The sequence below is a fragment of the Tachysurus vachellii genome, chromosome 1, assembly GCF_030014155.1.
Source record: "Tachysurus vachellii isolate PV-2020 chromosome 1, HZAU_Pvac_v1, whole genome shotgun sequence".
In the NCBI taxonomy this organism is placed as follows: domain Eukaryota; kingdom Metazoa; phylum Chordata; class Actinopteri; order Siluriformes; family Bagridae; genus Tachysurus; species Tachysurus vachellii.
In genome coordinates this window covers 27,204,825-27,216,586 of record NC_083460.1, presented here as the reverse complement: position 1 = coordinate 27,216,586, position 11,762 = coordinate 27,204,825, and the positions used below count along the sequence as shown (strand labels likewise).

At 38.2% G+C, this 11,762-nt stretch overlaps 1 protein-coding gene across 1 annotated transcript; it reads left to right on the top strand.

Annotated features, from left to right (window-relative positions):
• map2k2a (mitogen-activated protein kinase kinase 2a) lies at positions 1 to 9,327 on the top strand. Its single transcript, XM_060880645.1, has 11 exons — positions 1 to 674; positions 1,340 to 1,550; positions 1,635 to 1,781; positions 1,998 to 2,075; positions 2,614 to 2,665; positions 5,816 to 5,940; positions 6,123 to 6,336; positions 6,679 to 6,743; positions 6,871 to 6,932; positions 7,221 to 7,266; positions 7,557 to 9,327. The coding sequence occupies exons 1-11, from the start codon at positions 586 to 588 to the stop codon at positions 7,665 to 7,667; spliced, it is 1,200 nt and encodes a 399-aa protein (XP_060736628.1). The 5' UTR covers positions 1 to 585; the 3' UTR covers positions 7,668 to 9,327.
• The last annotated feature ends 2,435 nt before the right edge of the window (positions 9,328 to 11,762 follow it).

Below are 11,762 nucleotides of genomic sequence, written 5' to 3'. Positions count from 1 at the left end.
GAGATACACAAAGCTTCCTACTGGTTCCAGAGCTGCTTCCTGTACCGGATTTTTTTTTTCTGCCAAATTTTCTACAACTGTTTTGACGGAATTTGGAGCACGAGTCACACGTCGACAAACCTGCACCTGGGATGATTTAACGCTGCAATCCCCCCGATGAAAACGAGGGATCACCTGTGCTAGGACAGAGGCCTAAAACCTGTCATCTGTCCGAAGACGCTTCCTATAGGAACCAGGAGCCAGGGCCGAATCAGCCTCCAGTCTCAAACGGGAGAGCTTTAAAACATATATTCCAGTCATGACTCCGTCTCTAATCTTGTTCCAGCTCGTTCACTAGACCATTTTCTCAGTCAAAGAGGTTTTTCCGACCGACCAATGCTTACCTGTCCGACTGGGAGCAGCTTCTCTTGTCCTCTTGTCATCCGTCTACTTTAACAGAACTCCCTGAGACATGACAGACTCTGAAAACTAAACCTTCTCAACACCTAGTTTCTAACGTATTGCGGCATTTCAAGGAAATTACTCGTCGTCCGTGAATTTCTCGGTAAAGAAAACAGAAAAGGAAAATAGTAAAAACAGTCAGTTATGGCACCGAAGAAACCCCGGCCAGTCCCACTGAACATCACGCCTACAGGAGAAGGACAACAGTCCACCAACGCTGATGCTGCCTCAGAGTGAGTGTTTAACATCATGGATCCAGTAACATCACTGTTATGTTGTCTGAATCTAATTCTGATCTGGTTCAGTTTGGTGATCACTTGATGGATCATTACTAGCCTGAGTAGTGTGTTAGGTGTATCAATAGAAATAGGAATAGAAATGAGGGTTTCTATTTTCATAACTAATTCCTCATTCACACTATAAGAAATGGCTTGAAAAGTACAAAACGATAGATTACTGACTACGCTTCATTGAGACTTCTTAGAGATATATTGCACTTGTACCCCTTAGGGTTTGGGTGGCTGATTCCCATCTCCACCCTGTGTGTGTGAAGGTTGAATGTTCTCCTTGTGCTTTGGGGGTTTCCTACATTACTCTGGTTTCCTTCCTGCTACAGTCCAAATACACGCATTGTAGAATGACCGGCATCTGTAAATGTTCTGTAAATCCCTCTGTTGTGTGATTTTGTCACCCACATGGGATACAAGTTACAAGGTTCAAGGTTCCCTGTGTAGGATAAGCACTGGACAGATACAACGGTGGATCCGATGTCAATACAGCATTTTGTACAAATATTAAGCCTATAAAGAAGTACTTGGTGTCAAATAGGTCCCTGTAAGTGTACATGTGTACAAATGTACAAGTGTACATTTTCTGTTGTTTTTACCCTGATTGTTAGAGCTAATCTGGAGGCTTTGCAGAAGAAATTAGGGGAGCTGGACCTGGATGAGCAGCAGAGGAAGCGTCTCGAAGCCTTCCTCACCCAGAAGGCTCAAGTGGGTGAGCTGAAAGATGACGACTTTGAGCCCATTTGTGAGCTTGGTGCCGGGAATGGAGGAGTAGTCCACAAAGTGCGCCACAAACCCTCCAGACTGGTTATGGCGAGAAAGGTAATGTATGTGTTGGGTGTGTGCTCTTTTTTTGCTGCTGCCAGCTGGATGAAACAACTGACCATGTTCTCCATTTTACTGTAGCTTATTCATTTGGAAATCAAACCAGCCATCAGGAACCAGATTATTCGTGAGCTGCAGGTGCTACATGAGTGTAACTCGCCCTACATAGTGGGCTTCTATGGAGCTTTCTACAGTGATGGGGAGATCAGTATCTGTATGGAGCATATGGTGAGTGAGAGGATTTAAATGAAGATGAATGTGCTAGAAGTATGTTTTTAAAACATTTTTAATGCTGTTCAAGATCTCAGGCCACGGAGAGCTACAATAACAAACGTTTGTGTGTTTTGTTTGATTTGGAGCCTCAGAGTGAGGTATAATAGTGTACTATAAAACTGTAACAGCTGAGAAACAGAGGTGAGTGATACAATTGTTGATTTTCTTCAGGATGGAGGCTCACTGGATCAGGTACTAAAAGAAGCTAGAAGAATTCCAGAGGAAATCTTGGGCAAAGTTAGTATTGCAGTAAGTATCACTCTATTCTAGTCTTTATTAACCAAGCATGATGCAGTATAGAAAGAAACTCTGCAGGTGCAGAATCCTGGTTAAAATACAAAACCTGCAATGAAACGTATTAGAAATATATGGGATGGGGAAAATGATTAGGTGCATTATGTTCTCTTTTAATTGCTAAACTAAATGACATAATTCAACACAAACCTATATATAAACTCCTTTTTTTTTTGGTTGATAAATATCCACAATAATTAATATTTCTGATGAATAATGGAAACCATCAATCTTAATGTTTTTTTTCATCATGGATTAAACAAGTATGTTTTTAAAATAGAATGATTATAGTGGAAAAAATATATAGAAATACAGTATAGAATATAAATGAAAAAGCATTAAATTACATAAAGAATTGATTGTGATTGTGGCATCTCCTTGAGATTTCTACCTGATATACTGCCTGATTCTTTCACTTTACAGTGCCTTGTAAATATTGCCTCATATTGAATGGTTGGACCATTTAAAACAGCTTTATTTATTTGTTTCACAGGTACTCAGAGGACTTGCCTATCTACGTGAGAAGCACCAAATAATGCACCGAGGTATTTTCAAAGGCACATTCCAATGAAATGTTTGTGAATCTGCATGCAAGTACATGTACAAGTTGATACTCGATTGCTCAGGCAGGAAATGAGCATATTGATACACATCATTTAGACATAATCTACTAATTTCAGTGCTACGAGAGGATTACTTGAGCTGACATCTAATACTGAAACTATATAATCGGTATACATTTTCAAAATTAGATTTCTGCACATTTAAATTTAAATTAGGATATGCATTTGTAAATTATTAAGCTTTGGACAGTTTTTACCTAAAATCTTTTCTATACATGGTAAGTACATTTGTAGGAACTCCAAACTAGGCCTCCAACAGAAAATATTTTTAGAATAGCAAAAAACTTTTTAAAACAGAGTAACTATGTATGCCAGTGCATTAGCTGTAAAAGTAGTCATAGGGAAACTGGTGAAACTAGACAAAAGCCAATTTTTTTTTTTAAAGCAATTTATCTGGGTGGCAGGTGTTCAGTTGTTTGTACATATGATTTGCATCTTGTAACAAATTTATTGATATTTTGTGATATGGAAATAATAGCACTCCAGTTTACGCGGTTTGTCAAATTTCCGCAGCAACTCATCTGATTAGACGTAATTACACTTAGCCAAAACAGGTGGGGTAAAATTTTGAAAATACAATAGGCATATTGGATGGTAATTGCAATACCAGGGTGCCTCATGGGGAGAATAGCTGACACACTGCCACATAAAAATACGTCATTGTAGTTTGGTTTCATCAAGGATTATGTCAGCGAGTAACTGCCAACTAAACTGGCCTTTTGAGATGCATTCAAACTGTCATCAAGAAGTAAACAAGAAACTGGACAAGTTGTGGACAAGAAAAATGCAGCAAAAGGTCCAAAAATCTGTCTGCATCTTAAAGGTCATTTCCTTAAGGGACAGAAGCAAATCCAGTCAAATGCTTTCTTGGCATCTGGCAAAGTCACCTGGCAACAAAGTTGATGTGAAAAAGGTCTTAAATGGCGTGCGGTAGAACGAACACAGGAAAAATGAAATACCACAAAGCATGGCACAGAAGAAGAACAAATTGGAAGAACAACAACCAGGAGAAGTGTTATTTATAGGTATCGTCATGCAGACACATTTGACATGCCAGTATCTCAGAAAAACTTGAGATTCCTGTCTGATTGTTTATGAAACATGGAGGTGGCATTGCCATGGCATAGAGTGCATTTCAACCAATGAGGTAGGGGATCTGCTCAAAAACAATAGATGATAAATAATGATCAGCATATTTTAATGACTACCCAGATACAATTAAGGCCTTCTTGGAGTGGAAGTCCAATGGGACACTTACAGTATTAAGTCAACCACCTCAAAACCCTGACCTCAACATTACTGAAGCTGCGTGGGAGCCTTTGAATGGGGAAGTGCAGCCAAGTGCTTTATGAAAATTGGAATTTACCACAGCACATCTATGTTATGTATCCTAAATTATTTAATATACTTAAACAAATCATATTCCAATAAACATTTGCTATAAGGATAAATTGACTCAGATGTCCTAAACATTTTACACCGTATTTTACATATTGTCTTTTTTAATATTATATAATAATATTTTAATACAAATATGTTTTTAAACCATAGGTAATAATGGTAATAATTACTGTTCAAATAAATAATAGTTAGTGCTCTTGTTGGTTGCCAGCTGTGGTAGCAGATCTGGAATCAGTGTAAACAAGATATAGAACTAATGGCAAACTGCAAAAGGAAAACCATTTGGCTTATAGGTCAAAATACTCCTGTGAATGTGGCGGGCTTTTACTGGAAATTTGTGGGAAAAGAAGTCATCGGCCAACTTGCCAACTCTTAAAGGCTGCCCAGAGGCTTTTATTCATGGCTATCCTTTTTATGCTTACCCTCTTTTTATTCTTCTTATTTTTTTTCTGTTTATGTGACAGATTTTATTTTTGCCCAAAAATCTCCTGGCCTGCTACCATTTAAGTATATTTATGATATGTTGCTTTATAATTAAAATAAAGAAAATGCTTTTACTTATTAAACTCTATATTATTCTATATTTCAATAGGATTCACAAGTACTATTGTCTTTGTATCGCTGTGATGTTTGTGCTCACATTCTTTGACTTGCATCCATCTCCTACATGAACAACAGCAATGCAAATGGTCACTGTGAAATAATGTTCGCAAGGTGACCATAAAGTTCAAATTGCTATATTTACAAAGGTTATCCAAGTGATGACCCTCATTTAAAGAAGATTATTAACATCTTAATTGCCTGTGCCTAGGCGTTCTTCTTTAGTAGCCATTGGTTAGGGTTTTGCTTTCTTTGAGTGACTCTGTGAGACAAGACTCTTAAGTGAACACAAAATGGCTGACTGAATGTCGCTGAGGCTGTGTTAAGGGTTTGGAGGGGCCAGGTTAGAGCTGAACAAGCTCATGAGGGACACCCAGGACTGTAGCTGTGCTGTTGTGACACGGAGAGTCAGCAAGTGAGTGCAGAACTGTCTGGGAGCCTGGTTGGTAATTATGGCTTTCAAGATGTGATTATATGGCAGCCGCGCCCTGCAATCCCCTCTATTCTTATTTTTGCATCACCTCTCTTTCCTGCTTGTTTATCAAGTTTGTTTGAACTGTCTCTTTGGAAAGCTGAGCTGAGAGGGGGTCTTATTGAGGACTCACTAACATAGAATATCAGAACATAGCTTTTGGCTAGAGAAGATAGCAGACCACTTTGCTTGTTACTACTGTGTACCGACGCACAAAAGTGTTACTTTGTATAAGGGCTAAACTTATTTCTGATAACTACATTCTGTTGTAATGTTTCAAGGCAAAAGGGTATCATACTTTTATAATTTATTTCTCCTATCAGGGCAATAAGAAAGGTGAAAATGTAGCCAGGTATGTTTGCCATTAGAGGCAGCTTGCATTTTGTGAGCTATACAGGCCTTATGCAGGGCTGCTTGTGAAATGTATTTCTGGTCGGATACTTGGCACAGATTGGGATGCCTGGAGTGAAGCTGAAGGAAAAGGGCCAGGTGGTGGGATTTGAGCCTTGGCACTTCTAGCCTCCCTACTCCTCCTTATCCCTTTTCATCCCTCCATTTCACCTACATTCGTTCTCTCTGTTGCACTTTGGCTCCTGCAGACGTGAAGCCCTCCAACATCCTGGTGAACTCGCGTGGTGAAATCAAGCTGTGCGACTTTGGCGTGAGCGGCCAGCTCATCGACTCCATGGCCAATTCCTTTGTGGGAACACGCTCGTACATGTCGGTGAGTCAGGCCTAACTCTCTTCCCCCACCCTCCCAGTTTTGCCCCTGCCCTTGCCAGAAACCAAGCCCATGCCCAGCAACGCAGTATGGGGTGCGGAGGCAGCCACTGCTAGCTTGGCCCAGCCCTGCGTTTTTGACGTTATTTCGACTGTTTGTAATTTTACTTTTTCTTATATTGACAGCCAGAGAGGCTCCAGGGCACTCACTATTCAGTGCAGTCGGATGTGTGGAGCATGGGTCTGTCACTGGTAGAGCTGGCCATTGGTCGCTACCCCATCCCCCCACCTGACGCTAAGGAGTTGGAGGCCATCTTTGGGCGACCAGTGCTGGATGGAGCAGGGACAGCGGGGCACAGCATGTCCCCAAGACCCAGACCTCCAGGACGCCCCATTAGTGGTGAGAGTACAAATCTGTCCTTCATTACACAATTGCTGCAGTAAATTAGCTCTTAATTGCAATATTGTAATTGCAAATTACAGAGTAAAAAATAGAGTAATTGCAAAATTATTGGTGTTTCTGTTAGAAATTATTATATATTCCTTAAATATTTTTTACTACATCCATAATGGTTGGATCTGTAATCATTTGATCACTGTAAAAAAACGCAGATGCTACTGCCCAAGGATTTCCAGTGCCACCTTGGAGTATACTAGAGAAATATAAAGCTATATAGAGATTATGGCACTAATAATATATAAGGCAGTTTAGTTGACTCATGTGAAATGTTTTTCCCCAAAGGACATGGAATGGACAGCAGGCCAGCCATGGCTATATTTGAGCTACTGGACTACATTGTCAATGAGGTCAGAGAAACTGCCTAGTATACAACTTTATTCCTGGTGTTTTTTCGTACATTTTTTTTTCCATTTTGCACTGCTCCTCAATATCACCTTCGTTTGCTTTTTCTTTCCATTCCTCAATTTTCCACAGCCCCCACCTAAGCTGCCACATGGTGTATTTACCTCAGACTTCCAGGACTTTGTGACAAAATGGTGAGTTCCACTTGTTTGGTCTGTCACAATTGGCATTTTTGGATGTATACACATTTCTAAGGATGAATATCGCACAAAATGGTTAGCCTGTACTCTAGAGTGTCCTCTTTTTCTTTATTGTGCTGCTGCAATCTTACGCATTCACATGGATTCATCGACTTAAATGAAAGAGCACAGCACAGTTATTTTGTGTTCTCTGTTTTTACAATGATAAAAGGCTGTAGTTTTGTGGTCACATTGCTCCCTTCCCAAGGGGGTTTCATTTTGACTCTTTTTGTTGTTTCACAGCCTCATGAAGAACCCTGCTGACAGAGCTGACCTGAAGATGTTGATGGTGCTTGTTGTCTTTTTTTCTTTTCTGGTGGCAATAAATGATACAAAGTTGATGCAAAGCAAAATATTTATTTTAACACAAGACATTATATGCATGTACAAAATGCAATAATGCTTGTCATAATTTTCTCTGTAGTTAGTTTTATGAGTCAGGGTCATAGTAGCAATTACGACTCTTTCAGAAGAGTTGAATTGATCACTTGTTAGTTTTTGGTAGTACTTTTTGGTGCATTTAACTATATAAAGAAGCTATTTCTTATTTGTCATTTTTTCTTTCATGTGCCGTTGCAGGGCCACACGTTTATCAAGCGTGCAGAAGTGGATGAGGTGGACTTTGCTGGCTGGTTGTGCAAAACCATGGGTCTGAATCAGCCGAGCACTCCCACTCGTACCTCTGAATGAACTCCAGTCCAGCCACATACACCGTCCCCATCACCCTCTCTGCTTTTTCCTTTTCTCCCTTCTGTTCTTTTTTCCTGCTTGTTCAGCCTGGTCAGGCCAACTCACTTCTCCTTGTTCCTCCTCACTAACTCTGTTGTTGCCGCAGGGCTTTCTGCAGGTACTGGTTCATGAGAGGTCGTGATTTTCATTGGTACAACTGTCCATTTAACTGAATTTAGGTTCATACATGTCTTGCCTTGCATTAACAGCATATTTAAGATCTCGGAGCAGTTATTTGGGAATGTTTCAGGTATGGCATTACAGCACTGGTTGTATACTGTATAAAGCATATTTTTACTATGATTTTTCAGGTGTTACATTTGCACTCTGGTTTAAACGCTACGCAGTGATTGTGTTATCGTGATGCTGCATAAAAACAGCAGTCTGGTCAATTCTTTTGTTTCAGAATATACATTTCTGTTCTACTATTTTGTGTTGAACAGTTTTAAACCAAAGAGGGCTACTGCAGATCACACTGATAATGATTTTCTGGTAATTTATGGGCTGGATATGTCTATAAAGATGAATTCATGAAGCTGAACTGCTACTACCACATGGTTGAAATCTGACATTGCAAGAACAGGATGTTTGGTGACGTATCAGTCATTGATGTTGCTATAATGTGGAGATTTAAACAGCTTCCACTATAAAACTGTATGTCCACTATAAAACAATATGGCTATTATATCCCAAAATAAGGAAATACAGCCCATCTGCATTTTAACACAAAAAGCTAGATGTCTTTCTGTTAGCAGTAAGAGATGTAACACTCTCTTACTATTTTTATATCATACAGAAAGGCACATTTACTTAAACCTTTTATTTTTATTTTTTATGTCTGATGCTTAGGTTTGCCGTTTGAACGTTCTGTTTAATGCTGTAACTTTTTGCACCATTGGGTATTTTGGGAAAGTTTTTTTTATGGTTTGATGTTGCATAATTTTGCCAACTACACAAAGTCTGATAATTTTTTGCTCTTTAGATAAACCAGGATTGCACTCCACATTACAGATCCCATAGTCTATAGACTTTACATCCTCAGCAAGCTCTGTTTAATATAAGTTAATAAAGAATTTGTGTAGTACACATTTCACTAAGTCGTGATTAATGTGACGTACTATGCAAGCAAATGTAAATTAATATAAATGCACAGAGTTAGTGGATGGCTGATATAAGGTAAGATTGTAGGCCCATTGGTGGCTGATGGCCTTGGCTGTGTGTCTTTTTAAATATTCAATTTCTTCAAAACAAAACGGGGAATAGTATAGGCTTAGAACACGGTTCACATTCGGTTGAAAAAGACAAACGCTTTTGTGATATGATTTTTTTTTTTTTTTTTTTTGTGAGACTGAACATCATAATGTTGGACCTGTATTACGATCAGACCTGGCATTCATCTCAAACCAAATGAATGCAGATGCACATGTGTATAAAATATATATACAGTACTTGTGGTACTGTTTCAGTCTTAAAAAAATTTTTTTGATTGATTGATTTAGGAAAAATTGGAAAGAGTCATTTTTATGATCATCTGAAATTTGTTGAGTACAATTCTAATACATGAATAAAATCTTATTTGTGAATCGGCATTTCAATTAAATGGCAGTATTTATTCTTTAAATCCTTTATAGTAACTCACTTTTCTTGGCTTTGTATTAATTACTCATTAATAAGCATGTGTTATGCAAATAAGGGAGAGTCATTGCCAAACCACATTTTTGTCCTGTTTCAACTACCAAAAACCACACCTGAGTTGGATTATTTCTGCCAAACATGTTGGGAGATGGAGTTACTTAGACACGTTGGCTTTTAAAGAACATAAAGCCTTTTTGTAGAATATTAGACTCGTTAATCTAATCTAAAGTTAACCTTCTATTTCTTGGGTTTACTTTATTTGATGTATCTTTCAAAGAAGCACAAGTTCCCTTATCTAGGTCCTGATATCACAAACAGACAATGTACTCTAAAAGTAGTTAAAAATATTGTTTAAGCAACACTTACTTTATAACAAAAGTAGAAGGTAATGAATGTAATAAACTATTTATTATGCGCAATTCTGTAAATAAGGGGTTAAAACACTGTTGTGTAAAGTAAGACATTTGGTGAGACGCATAAACTTAAAGGTTTTGTGGTATTGATGTGTCAGGCTGAACCCACCCCTTTTTTAGGTTGTTAACTTTTAACACCAGACATACATGTAAATATGGTTGTCCTTGTATTACAAAAGCAACACCTGTGTGTGTGTGTGTGTGTGTGTGTGTGTGTGTGTGTATAAACTGTAAGTCTGATAACCTACCATGTCACAATGTTGTGAGTAACTGATCCATCTTAGGATGGAAAAGCGTTTTTAGATGACTGCTCACTCGTGCCACTATGAGTTGAGACATTAAACCTGTTTGATGTTGTGATGACATTAACCACCCAGTAGGCCAGTCTTTGTGTACACAAGGGCGAAATTTAGATCTTTCCTCTGGACCCTGAAAGGATGAGAAGTGACCGCTACCACAGCAAAAAGTAATACTTTAATGGAAACAAAGCATGCATGTAATGCTAACAAGAGAACCCACCTTAAGCTGAGCAAGTGTCATGGAGTTCCTCAGCATTTTTCATACAGGGCACTGCAGGAGCTTTATCATCTTTGGAGAACATGGAATGTTTAACTCCAATAACAAACACAAGCTATTATGCAGATAGCTCCATGTAGTCAGATGTATATAGTCAAGTCAAGAAGCTTTTATTGTCATTTTATTGTATATATATTTTATACAATATATATATATATGTCATTTTATTGTATATATTTATAGCTTTTATTGTCAGCAGTACACGGTGAAATGAGACAACGTTTCTCCAGGATCATGGTGATACATAAAACATAGACAGAGGGCTTAGTAAGTAGTCCTAGATACATAAAGTGCTTCTGTGCAACCTGGTGCAAACAGTGCAGGACAAAAGACAAAATGATAAAGCAAGATGAAAAGGAAAGATGGATGTTCAATAGCAATTTCTATTTTCCAGTTATTGGAAATACTAATTATTAATGAATTTTTAACTTTGTTGGAAGTTCCAGGCATTAATGAATACAAGCACAAGTATGTTCCCAGGTGTGTCTCACTGTCCCTGGTGGTGTGAAAGAGTGAAACAGACCTAAAGTTTAACCTGCTGAAAAGGTAGTTGTAGATTATAAAGGGAGAAATATTTAGATTTGGGATTTGAACAAAATTATCTGTTAAATCTTGGTGCAAAAATGTTTTCATAAGTGCTTATTTGGAATTATTCAAAAACTGCCTTTTAGGCTCTCATTGGAAGGGGTTTTCTGTTTATCAGTATAGCGAAATGTTTCCATATTCGTCAGTGTGGTAATTGCACATTCATAACCAGTGTGTTGGGCAGGGGTTGGGCTGAAAACACAATGGCGTACTTCTTTACTGTTAAAGCATTCTTATTCTCAATGATGACAGTTTCAATTATGTTTACCTTCAACTTAAATCTAACAATACTGTTAAAAAAACATTAATATATATATACAGTATATATAAACAATGATCCTGCATTTTCTGCTGTTTGAGGAACTGGACAAACGAGCGGGGGCTTTTTTCTGTGGTCAGGATTTTTTGCTATTTGGCTTGTTATATTCTATTGAAGAAAAGCTTTTAGAAACTAATGGAATCCCACAGTGTCTTATTAGTACTTCATGGGAATGCTTCTGCTTCCCGCTGGCCTGTTGGCAGTGCCCTCTGTAGCCAAAATGTGTTGATTTGTCTTTTGCCCCCCACCACCCCCAGTAACAAGTTTCTGTATTCCACTCTTGGCTTATTGGAGCAGGTCTTACTCATCCAATCTAAGTCAAGTTGTATTAACAGAATCCATGTGCTCCATATATATTCATTAAGTAACTTTCCTACCCATGACAATGTCGTTTCTCAATTAGTCTTTCGTCTATCAACTGGTACATTGAAATTGCAATTCAGATTTACTTAAAAGAATTAAACTCTTTGTCCAGTGAGCCTTTCAGATAATTAATATGATTCTGGTTAAAGATTTCAGTTCAACATT

What these genes read in the sequence shown, in the direction of transcription:
- map2k2a (XM_060880645.1), top strand. Translation starts at nt 586, where the DNA reads ATGGCACCGAAGAAACCCCGGCCAGTCCCACTGAACATCACGCCTACA. An exon ending in GTATCTGTATGGAGCATATG is followed by an intron (nt 1,782 to 1,997) that starts GTGAGTGAGAGG and finishes GATTTTCTTCAG; the next exon opens with GATGGAGGCTCACTGGATCA. An exon ending in GCACCAAATAATGCACCGAG is followed by an intron (nt 2,666 to 5,815) that starts GTATTTTCAAAG and finishes TGGCTCCTGCAG; the next exon opens with ACGTGAAGCCCTCCAACATC.